Source organism: Macaca thibetana, chromosome 12, assembly GCF_024542745.1.
Source record: "Macaca thibetana thibetana isolate TM-01 chromosome 12, ASM2454274v1, whole genome shotgun sequence".
Lineage (NCBI taxonomy): Eukaryota > Metazoa > Chordata > Mammalia > Primates > Cercopithecidae > Macaca > Macaca thibetana.
In genome coordinates this window covers 94,169,694-94,197,129 of record NC_065589.1, presented here as the reverse complement: position 1 = coordinate 94,197,129, position 27,436 = coordinate 94,169,694, and the positions used below count along the sequence as shown (strand labels likewise).

Genomic DNA, 27,436 nt, shown 5'->3' with positions numbered 1-27,436 from the left:
CGTTAATCTTTAAAAAAATAAGCCAGAGAAATAGATGTAGTAGCTCATACATGGAAAGTGTTAACCTTCAGAGAGGCAGAAAGAAGTACTTTTTTTGCAATACAATATTATAGTTTCCAGTTATTCATAGTTGAGACTTTAAATTATTTAAACTAAAAACCATGATTTCTGTATACACCAATTATTAAGAACATTAATATTAAAAAGACCTATAAAATTGTGTAGTACTTGACTTTCACTTCTGGCTATATTAGAGGATAGTTTGATCTACTAATAAGGTATAGTAATGAAGTTCAATAGTAATAATTGCTTGACTTTATTGAACACATACTCTGTAGAGGGCAGTATAATATGCACAAATTATTTCATTTAATTTCTACAAGAATCCTACGAGATAGATGCATTTATTGCCCTTGTTTTACAGCAACTAATCTGTTACCCATTTCTATTATTTTGTCATTTCAAGGAATGTTATGTAAGTGAAATCTACAGTATGTATATAACCTTTTGGAATTGATTTCTTTATTATTATAATTTTTTACTCAGCCTAATTCCATTGAGATGATCCAGGTTGTTGCATGTGTCAGTAGTTTGATCTTATTTATTGCTGAGTATAATTTCATGTACTACAGTTTGTTTGATTTTTTTATCATTGAGGGACATTTGAATTGTTTCTAATTTTTGGCTATTGTGGATAAAGTTGCTATGAACATTTGTGTGCATATTTTTATGTAAACATAGTTTTCATTTCATAAATATTTTTTATAAATATATCTCAGTTTTCCTATTCTTATTGATGGACTTTTTTTGCTTATATGAATATAATGTTATGAATGGCCTTTATGCGTGTCATTCTTGTCCACATTTATGAGAGCTTTTCTAGGTAGGATGTGGGCCCAAAAGTAGAATTGCTGAGTTGTATAAAATGTACACGTTTAACTTTAGATACTGCAGAATTGTTCTTCAAACTGATACCAGTTTATATTTTCACCAGTAGTGTATGAGAGTTCTTGTTGTCTCATATTTTTATCAACACTCGTTACTGTGAAACTTTACAATTTTTGTCAGTTTGATGGGTGTGAATTGGTATTTGTGGATTTAAATTTGTCTCATCAATCACAAGTGAAGTTAAAACATGTTTATGTAGATTACTTTTTCATATCTTTGGGTCCATTTTTCTCTGGGTCATTTTCTTACTGAATTTTTAAAGAGATTCTTTGTATATTCTACATATTTAGCTTTTTAAATATTTTATAGAAAAATTTTAACATTCAGAAGTAAAAATAATAATAATGAACTGCCATATACTACTGGTCAATATTGTTTCTCTATACTTATACCTTTTCTTCCATCTCCATGATTTTATAGCCATCCCAGCATTATTTGATCTGGGGATGTTAAAGCATAGTTATAATATTATCTAAAAGTATTATAGTAATACTATTAATATTTAATAATACTATTAGAATAATATCACATCACTCCTTAAAAGAAAAATATCATTTTCTTCATTCGTCAAATATTTAATCAGTGTACATATTTCTTGACTGTCTTATAAGATAAATGATCTCATTTATCTTACTTTTTTTTAACAGTTGATACTTTTGAATTGGGATCCAGAAAATTTCCATATGTTGTAGCTGGTTAGTCAGTCTCTTAAGATTCTTTTAATCAGGAATCAAGCATTTATCTCTCTTTTCTATTAACTGTATTTCAGGATCTCTGAATAATTGAGAAAGAGGAAGGTTCTCTTTATAGAAGTATTCCAGCTAATGTAAATCAAGCAGGAATGATAAAAAATTACTATTTTGCAACCCCTAATGAGTTAATGAATCAAGGTAATTGTCATTAATGGTTGCTGACATCACAAAAGAAAAGAAACAATGAAAAATTATATACTTCCCGATGAAGATTGATTTTTTTTTTTTTTAGTACTCTCCAGAAATGATTATGAGAATCTTTGTTTTGTTTTAAAATCTTTATGGATCATGGATTTATTATACATTTGTATTATATTTCAATCCATTGAATTTATCATCCTTATTGCTGCTTTTGGCCAGTAGGAACCTATTCAGGTTTGCTCTTAAGGTTTTTTTGAAATGATAATATTATACCAGAAAGCAAGAAAACTAAACTGTGTTAGGGTTACCTTACATGTTTTCCTGGCCCAGATCTGAAGTCAGTCATTTCCACAGGGTGCTCTTGTTTCTTTTAGTGGGAAATTTTATTTGGAGACTGTAAGTTGGGTCCTTGGGGTATTCTTTACTACTGGGTTGACCATGTCTCTAAGATTGATTAGTGGACCTGACCTATGAAATATGCACTTAAAAAAACTTTGAGATAAAGTACATCATGAATTTATATTACTACTTCTCTAATTCAAAACTAAAGGTTTTAACCTTCCACACTTTTTTCTACAGTTACTTTTTTTCCACAATTTTTTAAAATATCACTTCTCAAGGATATCTGCATAATCCCCATGTTTTGTCACAGTAGTCTCAGAATAATAATACCAACTCTTTCACCAACAATATAATTTTACCAAAAAAGTTTCAGGGCCGCACACAGTGGCTCATGCCTGTAGTTTCAGCACTTCGGGAGGCTGAGGCAGGCAGATCGCTTCAGCCCAGGAGTTCAAAAACAACCTGGGGAACATGGTGAAACCCCATCTCTACAAAAAAAAAAAAAAAAAAATTAGCCACACCTAGTGGCATGCATGTGTAGTCCTAGCTACTTGGGAAGCTGAAGTGGGGGAATGACTTGAGCCAAGGAGATCAAAGCTGCAGCTGAGATTGTGCCATTACACTCCAGCCTGGACAACAGAGCAAGACCCTGTCTCAGGAAAGAAAGAAAACTAATTTCAGGGTTTTTCATGTGTTGATCGGTTAGGGTATTCCCACTAGAAATGTACAGTCACTTTACTGTATCTTAAAGACACTTTCAGTAGAACCCAGATGACAGTTAGCTTTACTTGTTCCATTTACTTTTTAATTTTAGAGATATATTTTTTTCAACACGTTATTTCATTTTGTAATTATATAAAATATTTGCATGATACTAAAAGTTCTGTCTATAAAATTAAGAATATCCAAAGAGGTCTAGTTGTTACCTCTATCCCTGCCTCCCTACACAGTCTTATTCCCGGGTGGCTGACAGTATTTTTGTATTTATGGCTGAAGTGGGTGCTGGAGATGGAGGAGTGGGATGGCAGTGGTGGGAGATTCTATGGTTCCATGTGTAGACTTCCACTACTCTCTTTCTCCTTTGATATGGAGCTTTATACTTGCCCTCAGTGTGCCTGGTGCTTCAGAGTCCACAGGCTCTCTCAAGCAACCTTTGTAGGTCAAACCTTCAGTCTGATACTGTTTGGAAGGAAAAATAGTTGCATAGGTACACTGAATGAGGGAAAGAGTAACTGTTGATTTCAGCCCTCTCAGAGGTGTCCGATCATTTGGCTTCCCTGAGCCACATTGGAAGAAGAAGAATTGCCTTGGGTTACACATAATATACACTAACAGTAATGATAGCTGATGAGCTTAAAAAAAAAAAAAGTGCAAAAAAATCTCATAATGTTTTAAGAAAGTTTACAAATCTGTGTTGGGCCACATTCAAAGCTGTCCTGGGCTGCATGTGGCCCATGGGCCATGGGCTGGAGAAGCCTGCTCTAAGTCTTTAGATGGGGCAGGGCGGGGGTGGGAGTGGGTCCTGCTTCCTGTTGTCTGTCCCCTGCAGCCATTTTATATTTTAGCATTCTCTTGTCTGCTAATACATGGCATTTATAGCTCTGAAAATTTAATTGATGGTTCTCCCTTTGTTTCTGTTATCCCTAAAGATTTATGCCATTTGAAAAAAAAAAAACAAAAACTCCTTTGCTTTTGTTTTAATGGGGTTTTGAGATAAGTATGTGTTCATTTTGCTTTATTTAACCAGAAGCTGTCTCTGCGCTCACATTTCTGTTGAAGGAAATTTGGCCCAGGTATGCTTTAAACCCTGGCTGTTTGAGAGCCAACTGCTCATCTGTGATCCCACAGATATCCTGTGGATTGGAGTGTCACGTATCAAACATGGCTGAGGAGGGTTTAGGGACAGGCACACACAGTGATTAACATCTATAAATACAGAGATGGGTTTACATAAAGAGTTCTAAATTCACAGAATTAAGTTAGAAAAATTATTAATGTGGTTTTTGTTGTTACTATAAAGTCTTAAATTTAAAGTACTTTTGATTGGTTTACATTCAGTGTGTTAGAGGGTACTTATGCTATATGTGCAGTTGCATCCTAGTTGTGTAAATAACCAGAGAAAAGAGGGTAAGTGACCTAAATTCTGGGTGTTGAGTGTGTATTGTCAAAAGGCCATATGTGGAGACTGAGTATAGAAAATAGAATGTTTTGGAGTTAGAATAAGTGTAGCCATTTATAAAAATAAATAAGTGAGTTTATAATTTGGAGGCTTTAGGAAGGCAAAAAATAACATTCCTTTCTGTTTTCTGCTTTGAAACTAATTGATAAATAGACATGGACATAAAATTTCAGCTTTATTACTAATAAAAGTGGTGTGGAAGGTGAGATATTTGGCCTTAATGGACATTCTATTAACCCCTGAATTAGACAAACACTCTAACGCTGGTTGGTCACTGATAGAGCAGGTCTCCCCCTAATAGGAGCAGAGTTAGCCCCTGTACTTAACCATGTAGTGGAGGACTGACTAGAATGCCGCTTCTATGAAGGAAGGAAGAACCACTGGAGAACATGTACCCAGAAGCTGTTGAGCTGATAGGTCCTTCTCCCAGGTTCACAGATAAGTTTCACTCCTTCCTTGGCTGAGGGGAAAATGAACCACTGAAAAGAAGCTGAAAGTGTGCTTTCTAAACTTTTCCCTCCTGGAGATTTGAATGGAAATATGGAGAATAAATGTTTCCCCTAAATGTGTTATATGTAACAGGTATAATATAGCAGTCATATTCATACTCATAATAGTATTATAAAGTAATGGGCAGTAACTGGCCCATCATTGTGTGCGCCATTGAATTGCATGCTACTCATTTTATACCATGCTTGGTAAGCCCCCTTTAATCTGAAAATATCTTGCCACTTTTTGGCCCTGGAAAATTTTCTCATATCATTTCTTCTCCCGGGTTTTCTGTATTTTCATTCCATTAAATAGCTGTGCTTATTAGATACTTAAATATGAATATGGCCAAGTACGAAGGAACTTTGAAAGGTACTTTTAATTAGAAGTAATATTTGCTTTACCAACTAATTTTAGACTAACTATATATATTTTGTAAGCTATAACCAGTCAGTGTGTGAATGCTTTATATATTCAAACAGCAGGTTATACCCACTTTCTTACCTACGCAGAAGCTGTTGCTCTTTTTGCCAGAGAGCAACCAAATTTTCCTGAGCAGTGGTAGCTACCTGATGGCTACTGCAAGGAGATTCTCATCTACTTTCCTTCCTACTTCCTTTCTTCTTCTAATAGTGGTCATGCACCCTCTTAAATTCTCTTATTTTTTTTTTCTTTTCTCTTTTCCTTTCCTTTTCCTTTTCTTTCCTTTCCTTCTCGGTTAACTTCACTACAGGAAGTCTTCCATGTACACATAGACACATGCCCTTATTAGCTTTGTCAATATCTTAATTCTGTTACTCTAGTACATCAAGAAGATGTCAAGTGTCCTGTCTGCCCCCACTCTTCTTTATGTTAAGGTGGGAGGTATTATTGTTTTATCTGTTTTGTTTGGTAGACTGACCTATGGAGCTAACCCACTATTTGTAAAAGTGGTATTTGTAGCAGGAGAAAGCTATCTGGGTTTCAAAAAGTGAGGTATCAATCAACTTAAAAAATATTCTGCTTGTAGTTTAAAAGAATTTCTTTTTATATTTATACATTTTAGAAATGCTATTTTTATTCGGTAGCTTTTAGTATGTCCTTTTTTTCTTTTTTTTGTTTCTCTAAGTGCCATGTAGGGAGTATACAGGTATGACTAAAGTAATCACTGCTTTTAAAGAATTTATACCCCTCTCTGGTAGAGGAGATAATATAACCTGAGGTAAGGAGAGGTACAGGCAAGCACCTGTACCTGGTGGTTTAAAAGCAACAAAAATCTCCAAAATCTATAATGATTCTTACATGGGTTTTGAGTGAAAGAGAAATGGTAGTATAGAATACTTAGAGTGCTAGTGCAAGTCTTTGCCCTGGTTCTGATTTAACACATTGTCAGATCTCCTATCAATTCTCACTATTAATTTTTCTAAACTATTTCCCAGCTTTTCTTGTTCCTTCCCCTGCCTCACAAGCTGGGGTGCTGGCTTTTGTAAGAATAGAATAAGAAGATAGAGCAGATAGGAGGTGGAGGAACAAGAGGTGAGTAAGATTAGGTAGGTGTATAAAAGATGGTCATGCAAAATTTGTATATATAGCCTTGCCCTTGAACTTTTGAAAACTTCTGTTTAACTTATAGATTCAGTATATTGTGTTAACTCTGCTCCACACTTTCCTAAATCTTTCTCTAAAATGTCTCCTAGTTGTATTGACTACCTGATTTTATTGACTGTTTGTTGTTAGTATGTGGATTAAGGCAGATCATTGGACTGTCATTATGTGCATTTGCAAATACAACATCCTTTGTGAAAGGAAGAGTAATTTTTAGTAATCTATGTAGTTTATGAGCTCGGTGTCATTCTGTCATTGACTTTGATGCAGATCAAATTGACTTTTTAAAAGCATGCTTTTGAATTATTGATTATCATGTAATAAAGACAAGGTTTTACATAAAAGATAAGAGAAAAATGCATTTTATTCTCAATAATATTTTAAATGAATCATACTTACAAAATAGTATTTGTCGTTAGTTCACCAATAGCTTTAACTCTTCTGATTTAACTTTAGATTATATCACATACTTAAATACAATAACACTTACAAATTTTAGAATGTGAGATTCATTGGGAGATAAAATACTGCCTACCACATAGGATGGTTGTGACAGTTAATTTAGTATGTTTAAAGCACTTTGAGTACTACCTTGCCCATAGTAAGTGCTATATAAGTTTATAAGTGTTAGCTAACATTTATTTTTGTTTTTATTATTGTTATCTAGTGGTAAAAATTTCTTGAGTGATGAACTGAAGTCTAGATTTTTGAGATATAGTCATTGACCGATTATAAAGCAAATGCCTTTAGATATTTTAACTCCATCAGTACGGTCTGCAGTAGGAGGCTGATTTTACTAAAATTATATAATTATATACATCTGTTCCTATTACTTCGTTAGTACCTTTAAGAATGTAATGCTGAATCTGAGAATGCCAGGACATTTCACGTGGTATGAATGTAGGATACTCATTTACACATCGCTGCACAGACAGCCTTTGTATAATCAATCTGTTGGTTATTGATATCTCTTTTACTGCCTTACTTTAAATCTTGTCATGTAATTTCAACACGTAATTTGTGGCACTTTAGTTTTTTTACCCTTTATGGTTTAATAACTTATACGTGTACATGCTTAAAATATCAAACAATACAAATGGGAACAAAGAGAATTCTTTCACCATCCTTGAACCCCTCCTTTTGTAGTCCCCTTATGCAGAAATAGAGATTACTAGTTTTAAGTATTCTTTCAAAAATATCCCGTGCATTTACAAACACGTGTATATATATCCATCCTTGTCCTTTTTAAAACACATATATTAGTGCACTATATATACTATTCCACCCCTTAGCTTTTTTCATTTAATATTCATGAAGATCAGTTTCATTCTATGTCAGTATACATGGGTCAGTGTCTTTCTCAGAGCTTCAGTCTGTATAGTCCATGTATGTGTAAACTATCATTTATCTAATCCTACACACATTGTTTGTTTTGTATTTTTTACTTCTTGCAATGTCATAACTAATACCCTGTGTATATATCTTTTGTTTCTGTGTTCGTTTATATGTAAGATGAATCCTAGAAATAGAATTACCAAGTTCAATAGGATATATTTTTAATGAAACTAATACCAGTTTATAATTGCCTACACACATGGTTTGAGAGGGCTTTTTTCCGCTGTTCTTTCTACAGTAGCATATTATCAAGTTTTAGATCTTTGTCTGCTGAGTGAAACCTATTGTCTTATTATTGTATATTTATCTATCACTGAAGTTAAACTTTTTTTATGTTTAAAAGTCATTGACATTTATTCTTAGCTGGATGTGGTGGCTTATGCCTCTAATCCCAGCACTTTGGAAGGCTGAGGCAGACAGATCACTTGAGCCCAGGAGTTCCAGACAAGCCTGGGCAACATGGGGAAACCCCATCCCTACCAAAAATGCAAAATTAGCTGGGTGTGGTTGTGTACACCTGTAGTCCCAACTTTGCTCGGGAGACTGAGGTGGGATAATTGCTTGAGCCCAGGAGACAGAGATTGCAGTGAGCAAGATCGTGCCATTGCACTATAGCCTGGGCAATAGACAGGATGAGACCTTGCCTCAAAAAAAAAAAAAAAAGTCATTGATATTTATTCTCCACTAAAATACCAATTCACATCATTTGCCAGTATTTGCTGAGTTACTAGTTTTTTTCTAATTTGCAGGAAATCTTTAAGAAAATCAGCCTTTTGTTTATATAGTACATTTTTTTCTTTTTGTTCTTTGTCTTCTGATTTAAGTTTTCTAAGTAGAAATTTTAAAATTTTATATAGTCAAATCAGTCTATTTTTAATCAGTGTTATGGCTTCTGAGTTGCTACCCATACTACATTCCTACCCTGTATTTTCTTCTAGTATTTTTATGTGTTTTACTTTTTACCATAAAATTTTGTTGAATATGTCACTTACTGGTGTTAGAAGTAGGGTAGGAATTCAGCTTAATTTTTTAAGATAACTAGTCTGTTATGCCAACACCTTTTTTTCCCCGTTAGATATCTGTTTTATCCTCAGTAATTTGAAACGTCGTTTCTATTATACTCTTTGTTCTTGAGCTTGTTTCTCAATTCTTAATTTTGGCAAAGTTGCTCATTATGCTACCAGACTACCATGTCAACATGTACATGTCATCTTTTTTATAGTTGCTATTTTATATTGTTATATATTTTCAAAATAAGATATTTCCTAGCATTTTTACTGTTTAAATTTTAAATCATATATAAAGCAAAATTTTGTTTTTTCTTCCACTATGCAGTAAGTCTCTGAAATTAATTTTAGATACCTGCTCCTCAGCTCCCCTTTAGTCAGTGTACTATAATTTAGAAGCAGTCTGTAGTCAAATATGATGAACACTGTATAATTTCATAATTTCTCCTGAGTTTAAAGAATTTTTCTTTCTTTTCTAGCTTTTAATCTAGACAACGAGCAACCAGATTATGATATGGATTCAGAAGATGAGACTTTATTAAATAGACTTAACAGAAAGATGGAAATTAAGCCTTTGCAATTTGAAATTATGATTGACAGACTTGAAAAAGCCAGTTCTAATCAGGTACTGTACCATGTAAAGATGTCTCTTCTCTTCTCGTTAACCGAATTTGCACCTTTATTTTGCCTTTTTTTTTAAGACCTGAATGTGTTACATTTTACTGTTTCTTGGATTTCTTTTCCTGACATCCTGGAATTTCTGTTTACAATGTTCCTTGAATAGAGTATTTAAGCACAATTGCCTTGAATAAGAGTATGAAGAGTACTGTTCTAACTGTTTTCCTGCTTGGATAAAAATAATACTAGTTACAATGTTACAATATTTTCTTGATCCTTTCCATATGACTAGTATTGCTGCTTCCATAACTAAATTTGCTTGCTTGGATCTCTAAGGCAGTCATCTTATGTCAAATCTTGCTCAGATATTTAGGTACTTATCATTTTAAATGGATTTTAATTTTAATTAGTTATACATTATTTCAGTTTTTCAGTGAGGGAAAAATTATTTACAAAAGAATATTCTTTAGTGAGATATTTTATATATGGCACAGGTAACTTAAAATGGTACTGTCTTTCTGGAAAGCAGTTAAGCAGTGTAAATCAGGAGCCTAAAAATGTTTATACACTTTGATTTAATAATCTCATCTCTCGGAATTGTTCACAAGAAAAATAATGAGAAAAAATGTCAGTGATTTTTGAGCAAGAATGTTCAGAATGAATAAGATGTCTCTGGGGTAGACTGTAACACAGCCAGTAAAAATCATGATTTTGAAGGATGTCTAGCACCGTAGGAAATTGCACATTATATAATATCAGATTCAGAAAACAGGATACAGAACTCTTTATGTGGAAAACTTTGAGGTTTGTTTAAATCATTTATATTTATACATGTGCATAGAAAGCAAAAGAATAAGGAAGTTTACAACAAAATGCTAACAATGGTTATATTTTGGGTGCTGGAATTGTTGGTGATTTTTATGCTCTTTATCCTATTTTTCTATGTTTTCCAAATTTATCATGAGCATGTGTTGATACTGTAATTAGATTTTTAAAATAAACTATTTTCAAACATAATTTTTGGTGTACCTGTGTAGTATATTAATGTGCTAATTGTTACTAATCTACTAAGAAGTTAGAATTGCAAATAAACTTTTTACAGTGGATTGTTAAAACTTTTTATTAGTTTACCCATACAGATTCATTATTTTACCCCACAACTTAAATCTTTTAAATCTCTAAGGCATTACAAGCTCTTCAGAGCATTTTCCTTTGGAAAATGACTTTGCTGCATATTTAGCCTGTCAGTTTTTTCCCCATTTTGATGAAAAGTAATATCTACTGTACTATTCAAAGAAGTACATTTTGAAAACTGAATTTTGTAAAATTGACGTTACTGGATTTTGAGAGATTGTCTTACTTGGTTTTTTGTTGGGATTTCAAAAAAGTGCCAAATTGATGTTCCTTATAATTGGTGACTTACAGTTTTCCTGGGATTTTAGTCACAGGCATCAGATAGAGTTTCAGTTTTTCTTTAGATGTAAATTTTCTTAGCAATCCTAGACTGGAACAGCCTTTTGGTATTTTTATGATTTTCTGTGATTGCTCAGAAACTACTCATAGTGGCTGAGATGATATCATCAGAAGCCTTCAGCTCTCTGTTCTGTAATATGCTTTCTTTCAGTCAGTAAGTAATATTTAGTGTCCAGGTGGACAAGGCAGGTGATAGCCGTAAGACAGATGACAAAAATTCTGCCCTTGTTCAGTGTATTATCCAAGTGGAGACAGGATAAACCAAAAAAGCATGTAAGCAATACAGTTAAGTGTGCACATGTAATCAGCCCCATCCTATTTTAGTTCTCTTTGCTCAGGGACAAGTTTCTAGGCTGTGAAACAACTCGCTAGGCACAGAGCATGATAGCATCTACTTTCAGCAGTGGAAGTAACAGTGGAGATTTTGTCATTGGAACAAAATAATGGTCCTGTATTAGAATCAAGGATTAAAGATAACAAAGGGTCATCTTCATTCCATTCCCTAATCTGTTAATTTATGGATCTCTTTACTTTTCCTTTATGGGGACTGGCATAGTACTAGGTCCCAGGACAAGGACAAGGAATCAAGTTTGTGGTTAAACTGCCATTTATTAGGTTAATAGAAAACAACAAAAGATAGACTTAGGCAAACCTGCCTCTGTTATTCTGGGAGATGATTTCAATGAAGCCATGATTGAAAACTCCTGTTGCCAAATGCTATAATTATTTTCAGTTCCAATCTGTGTATTTGATTTGTGCTCTCATATCTTGGAGCTGTCTTTACCTTTTTTAAAAAAATAAAAATACAGTTTATTCCCTCTGGTTTTATTGTTTCTCATGACCATTCCTTCTTTCTTTTGCTTGATCCCTTTCATTCAACTCCTGTAAACATCAGGGTTACTTGAAATTCTGTTCTTGGTGTTCTTATCCTACATATTTTTGTGTAATATCAGCTCCATGAATATTTTTGTAGATATAATAATGTATTACCTTTGGCCTTGACCTCTTTCTCAAACTCCAGGATTTTTCCCCCCTTTTGGTTTTGCCTGTTGACATCTTCACATAGATGGTCCATAGTCCTCTCAAGTTTATCCTTTTGAAAACTGAACTTACTGTCTTACCCTACATAATCTGGTAATCTTTATCTCTTCAGTAACTCCCAAACTCAGATCCATCCATTTTTTATCCCTTTCCTTCATTGATAACTAATTCAATTCAGGGTTTGTCAGGTTTTATCAAAGCACTGCATGAAGGAAAGAGATTTGACAAACCCCTGAATTGAATGTTATCAAGTTATTTGATTTAATATCTTCTTTCCAACGTGGCAACTAATTGTAGTACCTAACCTGAGAGTGAATCTTGTACTGGATGGGAGTGGGGGGATGTTATGAAGACTATTTTTGAGTCAATTGATGATATTGGAATATAGAGAGTAGATTACTTAATATTTTCAATGTTAAATTTACTAAAGTTGACGGCTGTGATTATGAAAGAAAATATCCCTATTCTTAAGAAATATACACTTAAGTATCTAGAAGTAAAGAGTCATGTAACTTCCTGCCCTCAAAAGGATCAGAAAAAAAAATTGTATACACACACACACACGATTAGAGCTTGAATGCACACAGATGTTAAAGCAAATATAAAAGCTAACAATACATGAGTCTTGGTCTAAAGGGATATACAGTGTTCTTTGAAATGTTTTATTCTTACAAGTTTTTTAAATATTTGAGATTAAAGTTAATTTTTAAAAATCACAAGCCATCTTAAATGGCATTCTCTTTTATAGGATTTTCTTTAAAATAAATAATAAAACAGTTTCCAAGAAACTGTTTTAATTTTTCTTTCAATAACCCTCAATGTTTTAATGTATAAACCCTTATCTCATTCCTAAACTATTGAACACCCTATTTTTAGTTACTGATTAACCTTCTATACCCTATTGACCTTTTACTGCTCTCCACTTATCACACATTCCCATAGAAAGACCACTCCTGCCCAAAACAGAACTCTCCTTCTAACACCCTGGGTAATCATTTTCCATCATTTTCCTTCTTTTCTACCTCCATACTACATTTTATTCTCTTGTAGAAGCATAATTCCACCCTTTCTCACTCTTCCTTGTGTACCTGTATAGTTCTTGAATATTTTAGTTTCACTTATCTTTTCTCTCATTTCTTCAATCTTTCTCTCTCTGCCCCAAAAGGTGCCCAAGTCCCCATTTCCAGGAGAACCTTTTCGTTTGACCCCATCTTTCTCTGCAAACTACCACCCAATGTCTCTTCTTTTTTTGTCATAATTAAATTTTCAGAAAATTAGCTATACTTGGTGCTTCCTATGTTTACCTTTTACCCACATCACAATTCATTTCAGTTTACTGAAAGGGCAGTGTTTAAGGTTACCAGTGGGCTCCTAATTGTCATCAGGAGCCTCTTTTCAACTTGTATACTACTTAATATCCCTGTAGTATTGAATGATGTTGACCAGGACATTTTCCTGATTATTTTATTCTTTCTTCATCTCCTCTTTATCTTCAACGTTGATATTTCATTTGTTATCTGTCCTCCGCATTTTTTCATTTATCTTAAGCTACTAACAGTTTTTTGCTGGTTCCCAAATCCATACCTGTACCTACCAAGCTCCAGAGCTGGATTTCTAGTGGAACCTTTCCACCTGAGCAAGTATTTCAAATTTAACATTTCCAGACCTCCTTTGCCTCCCCCAGTTTTGCTCTCTGATATGGTTTAGATTTGTGTCCCTGCTCAAATACCATGTCAAATTATGATCTCCAGTGTTTGTGGAGGGCCTACTGGAGGTGATTGGATCATGAGAGTGGATTTTCTCCTTGCTGTTGTCATGATAGTGAGTTCTCACAAGATTGTTTCACAAGACCGATTCACAAGATTGTTTCACAAACTTGTTCTCACAAGAATGTTTAAAAGTGTGTAGCACCTCCCCCTTCTCTCTCTTTCTTCTGCTCCCACCACATAAGACGTGCGTGCTTGCCCTTCGCCTTCCACCATGACTGTAAGTTTCTTGAGGCCTCCACAGCCTGTACAGCCTGCAGCACTATAAGCCAATTAAACCTCTCTTCTTTATAAATTACCCAGTCTTAGGTAGTTCTTTATAGCAGTGCAAGAACAGACTAATATACTCTCTTTCTTAATTAATGATATCATTTTCGTCTTCCATCTAGTTGGCCAGTTTGCACTTTAGTGCTGACTTCTTTAAAATCATCCCAAACATCACTAAATCAAACCAGTTTTTTGTTCCACAATGTTACGCAGGTTGAGTATACCTTATCTAAAATGTTTAGGACCAGAAATGTTTTGGGTTTTAGATTATTTCACATTTTGGAATATTTACAGGTATATAATGAGATTTGGGGATGGAACCCAACTCTAAACATGAAATTTATGTATGTTTCATATATACTTTATACACACAATCTAAAGGTAATTCTTTTTACAATATTTTAAATAATTTTGTGCATGAAAGAAAGTTTTGATTGCATTTTGATTATGACCTGTCAAATAATGTCAGCTGTGGAATTTTACACTTGTAGCATCATGTTGGGACTCAAAAAAAATGGATTTTGGAACGTTTCAGATTTATAGATTAGAGCTGCCCAACCTGTATTTGTTGCCTGTACCCTGTTCCCTTATTTTTATTATTTTTCACCTGGACCACTGCTATTCTGCCACCAGCTATTTTATTAAAAATTCATCTTCTTAAAAAAAGAAAAACTTCAATAGCTTACACTGTCTATAAAGTGAAATCCGTACCTCCTGATTCCAGCCATGCTGAACTACTTTCTGGTCCTCTAATGTACCATGCCTTTTATGGCTCTACGTTGTTCCTTCTGTCTGTAATGCCAGGTCCTATATTTCTAATAGTTTTTAGTAAAATTATCACCTTGGGATATAGACTACATGTTTACTAAGACCATAGTCTTATTTGCTGTTCCAGCTATAGTCCTCGTGCTGGTGGTGTTCATAGTACCAGCGGCAGAGGTTTCCCTACTAGATCAGTTCTGTGGCCTGGTTTTAGGCATTATGGCTTCCAAGCCTGATTCACCAATACTTCTGAAGATGTAGAACTATCCAGTATCTTGTAAATAAATTCCATCTGTTGCTTGCAAATAGAAACTTTGACTGATACATGTTCTCAACCTTCATTGTACTTACAAAATTCAAATTAAAAGCGCCTAAAACTCAATATAATAATCACATCATCAGTTTTTTTTCATCATGCAGAATTTTAGTTGTTTACTTGATACTGCATTATTGATTATGCTGTGGCTGGGGCAGACCACAAGCAGGTGCACCAAATCAGTGTGGCATTTAGGAAAATGTGGTTCTCATGTGCACTAGGAACAAGTACATTTTTACATGGGAGAGGGTGCCTCCTGTATTTTTTAATTAGTATGTAGCGTGTTGAAATGGATATGTTCTTTACTATGATGTTGAAGTATTTGTATATTGAAAATGAAATTTGGTCTAGATCTTTTGAAGCAGTTCCAGTGAACCCCATCACACAAATTTTAAAACTACCACACCATGCTCCAATGTATGTGTACATGTATTTTATAATTACGTTATATAAAGTTAATGAGCAGTCAGATTATAAAAGTAATTTGAATTTATGTCTTCCATTTCATCTCATTTAAAGTGTTGTCTTATTCAGATTTGTTTTAACTTTGTATTGTGAAAAGATCAGGGGGGTCATTCCTATGACTGCAGAGAAGGTTAGTTTCAGCATTAGCGGTCTATCAGTGTGTAGTTAGAATTGTCTCCTAAATGGCAGATTAATAGAATTCTTGACAGTTTTTAGGACCTTAGAAGGTTATTCATGGAATTGAAGAGATCTTTTTTTGTGTGATCATTTTATCATTCTAATTTCCTTACTCTATTTGTGGTTCAATGTGGGTTAGCACTGTTGAGAATCAGAAAACTATAGTGGAAAATTTAGAGGAAGAAATGAATTGATAAATCCTTCTAAAATAGTCATCTCAAGCATGAAGATCGTAAGTGTTTTAATGGATTAGTATCACCCTTCTGTGGGAGAGAAAAGTATTTTATTTAGCTGTATAGCATTAGCAGTCTTAGAATTTACACAGCTATTTTCTTTTTTGATGTAGACATATGTCCCTTTAAAAAAAAGTAGCACATGATTTATGTTTGAGCACTTACCGGAAGACAGGAGAACTTTATAACTCTACCAGTCTTTGTTGTTGTAGTCTGAAGACCTTTTCCATTTTCTGGGTCTTTGAAGAAGATAATGTTTTTGCCTTAATTTAATTTATGCAGAATACTTAAAATGTGTAACTATGTATATTTTGATTTCATTGAATGCTGATGTTTTCATTTCAGATTGGCTTGCCGTAATTTTGTGGCATTGTGTAAATTAGGGGTCATTTGATAAATAAGATGTTTCCAGTATTATCTATTTAGAATCATATTATAATTTCACTGTGTTGGTTTTGAGCTGTGGTCATTCATTCTTGAAGAGTGTAAAGTAAAACTTGTGTAGCAAAGAGGTGTTTACTTATCAACCCTGAACACAATATAGGCAGTCCCAGATGGAAATTTGTCCTGCTCTGCCCTGTATCTTATTATAGTAATGCTCAGTTCCAAAGTTCTCACGTTGTTATCTTACTAATTTTGTGTTTGTCTTACCTTTATTGCCATGTCATGAGTTTCTTTAGGTAGCAAATTCATCTTAAAGATTTTTCCCTTATCTTTCACACATTCTTTAACCCATTAATGGGCTGATGATAATTTTTAATAACTTCCTAGTTGACTGTTTTGTAAATTAAATTACTGCTTAACTCAATGTTTCATAAATTAAAATACATTAATTTTTACGTATACTTCATTTATGTATTCAAAATATATTTATTGAAATTGCTAGACTACAGATTTTGTTGATTAACAAACTAAGTGGTCCTTGTCCTCACAGAGCTAGTAGCCGTCTAGAAGAAAAGCCTATATGGTAGGATACTTTTTTTTAATCTCCCCATCCCTATAATAAGTAAATAATGTAAATCAACTCAGAGCTATCTTGGAAATAATAAATTTACCAGACCCTTTTGCCAGTTAAGTAGCTGGTTTCTACTGCTTTTTAGTGAGTGAAGTACATGCTAAATGATGGAACATTTTTATTTTTAATTTTTTTAGAAGTAGGGGTTCTCAGTATGCTGCCCAGACCGGACTTGAACTCCTGAGCTTAAGTGACTCTCCCGAGTAGCTAGGACTACAGTTGCATGCCACTGCATCTGGTGCTAAATGACAGAACTTCTTTTGTACTGTATAAAAATAGTGAGGTTGTGATTTCGCAGATTTTTAATCATGTGACATAATAATATGTGACAAGTAGCTCTTCCCCACTCACATTGATGCTGTACCCACAATAGAGATACAGTGATACTAGTTGCCTCAGAGTAAGTAGCTAAAGATAATTTTTGCAGAATTATTAAAACCAAGATTACTCATAAAATAGAGTGTTGCTGTATAACAACATACAGCAGTGAACTGAAAAAATAGTTAACACTGGAAAGAAATATCAGAATGTTTAACTGTAAAGTGTGTGTTGAATTCTTATTACTTGTGATATAAAGAGGGCTTTTAACAACACGGCAATACACATTGTAAGCTGGAGCAAGAAGCACCAGAGAAAGAAATCTGAGCAGGTGATTTAATTTCAACGTACCATGCAGGAGCATAGGAAGCAGTGTTAACCTGAGTACTGTTATATAAGAAACTCATTACTGTTCTGCTGATTGGTGGAAAGAGCTCTTATCCTTCTCCCCATTCTGAGGTTACTTTAAGCTCTTGGTTTAATAGTGAGGATAACAAAATTTTATCAAAGATGAAATGATCAAGAAGCCAAAGCACATGTAACACATCACAGAATTGTTTCCCTTGGCCTCCAGAACACATGAGAACTGCCTGTGATGCTGTCAGCACAAGGTAGAATTTTATTAGGTCTAGAAAGCTCTGTTCTTATTCTACCACTGTTGTTGTAGACTGGGGTTGACATCACCATTCTGGAGAACTCCAGCTAACAGTAGAAAGTTATCCACTTAAAGGTGGATGTTTGGAAATACTGGTTCTTATGAGTGTGGTCTTATTTTCCAGACTCTGGCTATCCACTTTAAGGACCAAATGCAGCCTCTCAAATGTAGTTAAGCTACCTCTACTAAGACATTGGATAACCATAGAATGGCCACTTACTATTTTAATGCATTCAATGTATTGTGACATGGACTAGAATACTTAAGTTGACATTGTCATTGTATTCTCTTCCTGTGGTCAAACTAGGCAGACAAATTACAGTAAGAAACTGACTAATTAATTCTAGAAATCATCATCATAGCACTTGAAGTCCAGTGATCAGTGCCTTTATTCCATGAAGTTATACCAACACAAGAAATTATGAGAAATTTATTTGGTGAATTTTGACTTCTTCAATAGACTTCATACAACTTACAGGTCAATTTTTGTATTGATCTTATAATTTCAATGAGATAAATTTTCTCTTCATTTCCAAGTACTAGGGAAACATTTCTTGGGAAGTATCTCAGCTTCTGAAAATGAGCCTTCATCTCTAAAATAATACAAGTAAAAAGATTGGGATAGCATCACTTCAGCGAGACTTCCCAGCCCTGAAATGGCATGATCTTTTTCTAATGTTTGCTGTAAATGGATATGTGTAACCCCCATTCCATCCTACTAAAGCCGATTGTCTTATCTGATCTCAAGGTGCAAGGCAACAAATGTGACCAAGCAAATGTTTACAGCCTTAATTTGAGATGTGTCAGCATTATGCTGGCTGCATTGAAAAAGAGGTAGGTCCCTGAAATACCAGCATTAGAGCTCCTAAGGGAACCGTCCTAGGGCCACTGTCCCAGGAGATGACATTGTCATTAGCAGAATGTGTTAAGAATAAGGATTTTCTAGTACTTAACACTTGGATAGAGGAATTATTTTATATGTCACTGGTACAAAGAATTCAAAATTGCATAATGTTGAAACTTCTGGAAACATGCTAAGTTTGTTTTTATAATCAATTCCAAAAGAGATATATTATAGTAAGTTGCAATATATTCGAGAATATTCATCTTTTATTTTGGAGGCACATAAAAAGAAACCCCCATACCTTCTACTTTCTATAGGAAAACAAACAAGCTAGTAGACTTGAAAACTGATAGATCCTCAAATGTGTATAATATCAGAATTTTGAAGGATCTTGGATGTCTTCTAGTCCAAGACTTACCTGAGGGATAAATTTATTATAGTCTTCCAAAATATCATTAATCCGGCCTTCTTAAGTATTTTCAGTGATACAACTCACTACCTCTCAGGGCAAAATACTAATTTTTAGATAAATCTCCAAATTAATGATTCCTTCATTAAGTTGAATTGAATTGTGTCTTCACCTACCATAATATTATCTGTTTGTAGTTATTCGAACTGGTCACATTTTTTTCTACAGCCATAATCTAACTTTTATTTCTTTTTGCAAACATTGTAACCAATGACATTTTGTATTTTTCATTTAGCTTGTAACACTTCAAGAAGCAAAACTGCTGCTAAACGAAGATGATTACCTTATTAAAGCTGTATACGACTACTGGGTGAGAAAACGTAAAAACTGCAGGGGGCCATCCCTCATTCCTCAGATAAAACAAGAGAAAAGAGATGGCTCTACCAACAATGACCCTTATGTTGCCTTTCGGAGAAGAACAGAGAAAATGCAAACTCGAAAGGTAATGTGCAAATTAGGTTTCATTGAAGGTAGCTTAATAGTATTTAAGATCAATAGTTTTTTTTTTTTTTTCTAGTAACTTGAATAATTTGAACATAATGGGAGCTAATAGCATTGATGACCTTCTATAAGAAATACTACTTTTCGTCTGACCCGTGGTCAGACGCATTATCCTTTGCGCCACTGGCCCACCACAAGAAATCCTACTTTTCAGTAGCTTCTATTGGTCAGTTGTTTATGCTGTTTATCTGCTACCTATGCCTTTTATAAAGGTATTGATCATACCATTTTATGCTTGCAGTTAAAGTGATATGAGGAATTTTGTGTCCTTATGCACCTTGGAAGTTTTGAGCTCTTCAGTAAACTAAATACTCTATCACAGATCTGCTGTGTTTGGGAAGCTGTAACTTGAAATAATACTACTATTCCTTGTTGCTCACTTGAGACCTTACAGTTCCTTGGAAACCATATTGTAGTTCTTCCAAGTGAAAATGGACCTTGCTGCCTCTGGCTACTATAGGGTCGTGGGAAGTAGAGAAGGGTTCATTTTCAACCCTGTTCTGCAAACAGTCAAAGGTAGCAGTGGAATCTTTCTCCTTTTCTGAGTTGTCAGTTGTGTTAGATTTCAAATTGATGAGCTTGTTCCCATCTGGCTTTCAGAAGCAGTATAAAGCAGAATTTTAAGTAAGAGAAACAGGATCTCATACTGTTAAATGATATGGTATAGAGGAAAGCACTATTCTAAAGGCGTATTCACTGTCTTCCATTTCTCATGATTAATAGTAACCCCACACATAAGTATCAGGAACATATAAATGTAAAATAACGAATTATAATGGAAGCCAAAGCATTTTCTGTGGATTCTCCTAACATTGAAAGCTTGTCCTTGTCAGCTGTTAATAATGTAACAGCTGTGAAGCATGACAGCTGCCAAGGATAGTATATTTTAGGAGAAACTCTCTTCCTGGTTAATAACCAGAATTTCTATAATTCTTGAGGATGTGATTTTTTTTAAACATTAGAGGATGGATTTCCCAAGTGTAGATGACATTCCCTGACCCAGACTTGAGTTTTTAATTTGGCATTCTGGTTCTTAGCTAAGGGAATCTGTAATATTTTACTTTTCTAAGACTGAAATGAGATAAGTTCATAAATACAGTAAGACTTTATAAATGTGGACTATTGGACATGAGGAAAGAGAGGTTTATCTAAATCATTAGAAAAACCTGAACTATGAATCGCTTTTTGAAAGCAGTATACAGTCATGTGTTGTATAACATTTCGGTCACTGATGGACTGCATATATGATGGTGATCCCCTAAGATTATAATACTGTATTTTTACTGTACCTTTTCTATGTTTAGATATGTTAGATACACAAGTACCTACCTTATGTCAGAGTTGTCTACAGTATTCAGTACAGTAACACGCTGTACAGGTTTGTAGCCTGGCAGCAGTAGGCTACACCTTCTAGGTTTATGTAAGTACACTGACATTTGTGTAACAAAGAAATTGCCTAACAACACATTTCTCAGATCTTTGTTCATTTATTTAAGAGACTGGATCTCACTGTATTGCCCAGACTGGTCTTGAACTCTTGGGCTCAAGCTGTCCTCCCACCTTGGCCTCCCAAAGTGCTGGGATTACAGGCATGAGCCACCACATCCAACCCCTCAAATCTTATCTGTGTCAGTAAGCAATGCATGACTGTAATTAATTTCAGATATATTGCAAAACAGACCGTTAGCAATGCCTTTTGAAGGAAAACTATTATTGGACTTCCTTTAGTGAATAGGTATGGAATACTTAAGATTAGCAGTATTAATTGGCATATTGACAATATTTTTTGAATGTTAAAATATGTTTTATTCTTCTTTTGTTCTTACCATTAGAGAATTGCTAGTAACTGGTTCTTGTGTTTAGGCATTTCTTTATTTTGTGGTCACTAATACAGGTTTTCCTGACACTCTGATTTCTACCCTTTCTCTTGTTTGTTTTTCCATTTTCCTCTGCAAAGAGGTACATTTTCTTTTCTGATGCTATTTACTTTTTATTCCTTTTGTTTTCAGTGGTAAGACCAAAGACGATTCCCTATCATGCTCACCGTTGCTAGTTAGAAATGTTTATGTGTTTTGAAACGAGAAACATGGGAAAGCACTCAAATAATGAATACTCCCTAGGTGTTCAGGAGGTGGCAAGCATTGGGGTATGCAAAAATGAATACAACTAACAAAGGCTCTCTGTTTTCTGTTTCTACAAACTCAGAAACACTTGTGTAGTTGATGCAAAGGGTAAAAGGTCTTCTGAAATATTTGGCTGTCTAGAATTTAATTTTAAGTCGCTGAACCGATATTTAATTAAGGAGCATGTGAATACTTGGGGGCATTCTTAAATGAGATAGTCTTAAGGCACCAGCATGTCTGAATGCACCGATTGGGAAATCCTGGATCAGCATATACATTTAATATATTTAACCACATAGATTCAACTCTTAGTGTCTGTGCCTTCTGTCCTCCCTTTGTAAGGCCCAGAAGAAGTAAGATAGTTAAGAGAGGAAATTCCCAGGGTAGTGGTTGTCAGTTCTAGCTGCACTATATAACAGTCACCTGTGAATCATCCTTGGTCGTGAAAAGATGTACAGTTTATTCTGTAGTGTAACAATTTGAGAATCACTTCCCTAGAGATTTGGCAGCAAGTACAGAACTGTAATATGTAACTGTATTAGGGAGAAAGGAGATGGCCCTGAGCAGAGATGGTTGTGAGAAGGAGTAAAGGGGGCAAGCGGATTTGGATACAGGGAAGAGGGCCATCTTAGAAGGATAGAAAAACTGTTGATATGAACTTGTGATTTTTAATACTGATATAGTTCGAAATAGATATAGATCTGTGCGTATATGTACATACACATATTACATACATGTTTCCTAGTTCTGTTCACCGAGAGTCCCTGGAAGCAGTGACACCCAGTAGAAATGGGCATGCCTAGCATGTAGATGTTGATTTTAAATACTGTTTTTTGGCTGGGCATGGTGGTTCACGCCTGTAATCCCAGCACTTTCAGAGGCTGAGGCGGGCGGATCACCTGAGGTCGAGAGTTCAAGACCAGCCTGACCAACATGGAGTAACCTCATCTCTACTAAAAATACAAAATTAGCCCGGTGTGGTGGCGCACACCTGTAATCCCAGCTACTCAGGAGGCTGAGGCAGGAGAATCGCTTGAACCCAGGAGACAAGTTGCAGTGAGCCAAAATTACACCATTGCACTCCAGCCTGGGCAACAAGAGCGAAACTCTGTCTCAAAAATAATAAAATATATAAAATAAAGTAAAATAATATAATAAAATACTGTATAAAATAAAATAAATCTGTTTTTCATTAAAGGGAACTAGGGCTCCTTAGGAAAATTATCCCAGGTCTAGGGCTGGGAAAATACAAAGATAAGCCTGGAACACACATTTTGTTATACGAGAAAATAAGAATATGATTGAAGAACATTGGAGCCATGCCAGAAGGATGCAGGAGCCAGCTTGAAAGGGGACTCCACTGATAAGAGCTGGGAAAGTTTGAGCATCAAAATAGATTATGAAAGTAATAGATTCCACCCCTTACAGTAACCCATGAGTCCATACTGATGTGGGTGAGTGGGTGGGTATGGATGAATGAATAGACAGCATTTCCTTACAGTAGATTTCCAAACCTGTAAATGTTGGAAGAATGATGGAATTACAGTATCAATATTTGGCAACCACCATAATAATATAGATAATTGTTTCAGGCAAAAGTTAGAATTAATGGTTATTAAACTTAAGGGGGGAAGTTTGATGATTAAATAGTGTTTCTGTAGTCCTACAACATACTTGTTAATTAATTAATTAATTTTTTGAGATGAAGTCTTGTTCTGTTGCCCAGGCTGGAATGCAGTGGCACAATCTCGTCCCACTGCAACCTCTGCCTCCTGGGTTCAAGTGATTCCCCTACCTCAGCCTCCCAAGTAGCTGGGACTACAGGCACTTGCCACCACACCCGGGTAATTTTTGTATTTTTCGTAGAGACGGGGTTTCACTATGTTGGCCAGGCTGGTATTGAACTCCTGACCTCAAGTGATCTGCCTGCCTCAGCCTCCCGAAATGCTGGGATTGCAGGCATGAGCCACTGGGCCCGGCCTAACATACTTGTTAATTTAAAGGGGGAAAAATAGTATTTGACTAGGGCAACCTGGGAGATGCCATCTTAATCAGGGAATCGAAGTTAGTATCAGCGGTAATGGAACAAATAGTATCTTTGACCTCCTGATATGAGAGGGATACAATACCACTTTTGTGGTAGTTGTACCAAAAATACATAACCTGAGTTTAATCATGGAAAAACATTAATGAAACCCAAATTGAGGAATATTCTACAACATAGTCTCTAGTCTTTGAAAATACTAAGATCGTAATCACTGAAAGATACAAAAGACAAAGATAAGGAGATTAAATTACAGAAGATTAAAGAAACATGACAACCAAATGTGGTTTTTAATATGGAGTCAGATCCTAGACCAGGAAAAAATTTATTATTGTTATTGTTGTTGTTGTTGTTGTTGTTATTATTATTATGTTTAAGACGGAGTCTTGCTCTTGTCGTCCAGGCTGGAGTGCAGTGGCCCAATGTCTGCTCACTGCAACCTCTGCCTCCTGGGATCAAGCAATTATCCTGCCTCAGCCTCCTAGGTAGCTGGGATTATAGGCGCCCGTCACCACACCCAGCTAATTTTTGTATTTTTAGTAGAGACTGGGTTTTACCATGTTGGCCAGGCTGGTCTCGAATTCCTGACCTCAGGTGATCCAACCGTCTTGGCCTTCCAGAGTGCTGGGATTACAGGCGTGAGCCACTGCGCCTGGCCAAAAAATGTATTCTTATAATAAAAGTTGTTTTCTTACTGATGTCCTTATAACAGTAACTGTATTTTTTGCTGTAAAGCACATTAGTGGGACAATTGTTGAAATATGAATAAAGTTTATATGTATAAAGAAATTAAGTAATAAGATTATATTAATGTTAATTTCCAGAGTTTAATAATTGTACTGTGGTTATATGTGAATATCATTTTTTTTGAAAATATATATTAAAGTATATAGGGATAAAGGGGCATTTTATATCTTCAGATTCTCTTGAAATTTTTCAAAAATAGTGTTGCTGATACTTTCTAGATGTGTGTGTTTCTATTCATACATTTATATGTATACACATATAGAGAGATAAAGCAAATGTAAAACATTAACCTTTAGAGAATCTGGATGAAGATATATGAGAATTCTTTATACTGTTTTTGTAACTTTTTAAGTCTGAAACTATTTCAAAACAAAAAGGGTTTTTGGTTTTTGTTTGTGTGTTTGTTTGTTTCTTTTAAAGGTCAAGACTGGGGAAAGGAAAGTTAGGAACGGTGATTATTTGGGCATAAAGAGAACAGAGGCTGGGAGCAGAGGCTCATGCCTGTAATCCCAGCACTTTGGGAGGCCAAGGTGGGCGGATCATTTGAGGTCAGGAGTTTGAGACCAGACTGCTCAACATGATGAAACCCTGTCTCTTCTAAAAATATAAGAAGTAGCTGAGCATGGTGGTGGATTCATGTAATCCCAGCTACTGAGGCTGAGGGAGGAGGGAGGCTGAGGCAAGAGAATCGCTTGAACCTGGGAGGCAGAGGTTGCAGTTAGCTGAGATCACGCCACTGCACTCCAGCCTGGGCAATAGAGTGAGACTGTCTCACACACACATACACACACACACACACACACACACAAATGCAAAACAAGATACGAGTAAGACAGGATAGAAGAGAAGTCAATGAGGTACACTTACTGAAGAGGGGAGCTGTATAAAAGGTTCTGGTGCACTTTTGAGTATTACTCAGCTGCCAGCTGGTGTGTAACCTCATATTATTATCTGCCTTACGATTCTGTATATCTGTTTTCTGTCTGTCATCCTTACTAGATTCTAAGCCTTTTGAGGGTAAGGGACATGTGCAATACCCTGCACAGTATAGGCACTTTAATAGTTACTGTTGATAATACTGATTTATTTAATTGAAAGGTATTATTGCTGCCTATTTAAAAAAAATGCTTAAACATATGCTTTAGATTTTACCTTTTGTCATAGTAATGAAGGAGAAAAAGATGAATTTTTTTTAATTACACAAAAGGATGACTTATTTTTAATATTCGATGTGGAGTACCATAATGGGACCTAGTATAGGTTATTTTTAACATATGACTATTATTTTTCAAATGCAGGAAATTATACACAAAAGAAAAACAGTATAACTTTGACTTTTTCTCAATTGTTATTTTCTCTTTTATAATCCTCCAATATGAAACCTCTGATATTCTTTAGGTTTTTTCTAATGTCATTTCGAATTATTAACTCAAGGAATGAATGATTGCTTAAGTACAGTTCACTCTGGCATAGATTGGAGGGGTGGTAGTGGTCTACTTTTAAACAAATAGTTCCATGCCTAATAGTAAAGTGAGAAATCTGTGGATGTTTGATTTAACAAAATAGTTTACGTTAGTAATAATTTTATATACAAATAGATGCTGCTAATTACAAGTGAGCCTTTTCTAGTTATGTAGCAGGGCTTTCACTTTGTATAATAATTAGTTGAAAAGCTAATAGTGTTCTGAAATTCAGTATTTTTGCTAAATTTCTTTTCTACTCAGCAGTGGGGTGTTACATTATATTGAAAAATGACAATCCGATTTCTTCAAATGGTTGTTATCCTACTTCCAGTTTTCTGAGTTTCTGAAGTGAAGCTTTACTGGTCATTGTTCATGTTCACATAGTAGTACAGAGTATCATACCATCCAGCCCCCAGGAACAGAGCTGGTGATGGATGGATGAATGTATGGGGGGACTCATTTTGACTGTTACCTTGATCTGGATAGAACTGTTCCTCTCTGTCATTGGAAAATACTTTCCTACACGCTGAATGCACTACATTTTCCAATAACAGATTTTGTTTCAGGTGAATATTTTTTGTTTGTTTACGTTGAAATTATCTCCTTATGCCATTCTACCTTTTCAACAGCTGGCAACATTTTTTTTCTGAGTATTTATCGAGAGATACTTGCTTGTACTTATATTTTCAGAGTTAAATAGATAGAGGTTATCTTACATAGGTTGCTGTTCAGATGATTTTTTTTAACATTTTACTTTTATAGGATAAATTCAGGTCTGATAAGAATTTATTGAATAAAGCCGGAAATGTAGATAACTGGGTTGTTTATTCTTCTAAAATTATTATTTTTAATAGAATCGTAAGAATGATGAAGCCTCGTATGAAAAGATGTTGAAACTGAGACGAGAATTTAGTAGAGCCATAACAATTTTGGAAATGATTAAGAGAAGAGAGAAAACAAAACGAGAATTATTGCACTTAACCTTAGAAGTTGTGGAGAAAAGGTAACATTGCGCCTGTTAAAACAGTAAAATGACAACTTTACCAAATGATGGGCAAAATGAACCAAAAGATTTTTAGGGGGGATCAGGTTAAACTTTATGACAGTTGATATTGATTCTGTAAGAATTTATAGTTTTTAAAGATTTGTGGTTACTAGTTTTTCTTTTTATAGATTAAGTTATCAATTTGGATTACAGATTTTGGTAGAGTTTTGTGTATACTGTAGATCCTATACTTAATTTTGTTTTGGCAGAATCATTGAATTTTATTTAGAAAAGAACTCTAGTGATCATCTTGTTTA

At 34.8% G+C, this 27,436-nt stretch overlaps 1 protein-coding gene across 2 annotated transcripts in view; it reads left to right on the top strand.

The window, feature by feature from the left end:
• Positions 1 to 27,436, top strand: part of EPC2 (enhancer of polycomb homolog 2) — a 143,340-nt gene that overhangs the window by 89,472 nt on the left and 26,432 nt on the right. For both annotated transcript variants that reach the window (XM_050752193.1, XM_050752194.1), the window contains exons 3-5: positions 9,317 to 9,462; positions 19,492 to 19,698; positions 26,989 to 27,137. In XM_050752193.1, the coding sequence (XP_050608150.1) occupies positions 9,317 to 9,462; positions 19,492 to 19,698; positions 26,989 to 27,137 (502 nt within the window). The remainder of the gene's footprint in view (positions 1 to 9,316; positions 9,463 to 19,491; positions 19,699 to 26,988; positions 27,138 to 27,436) is intronic.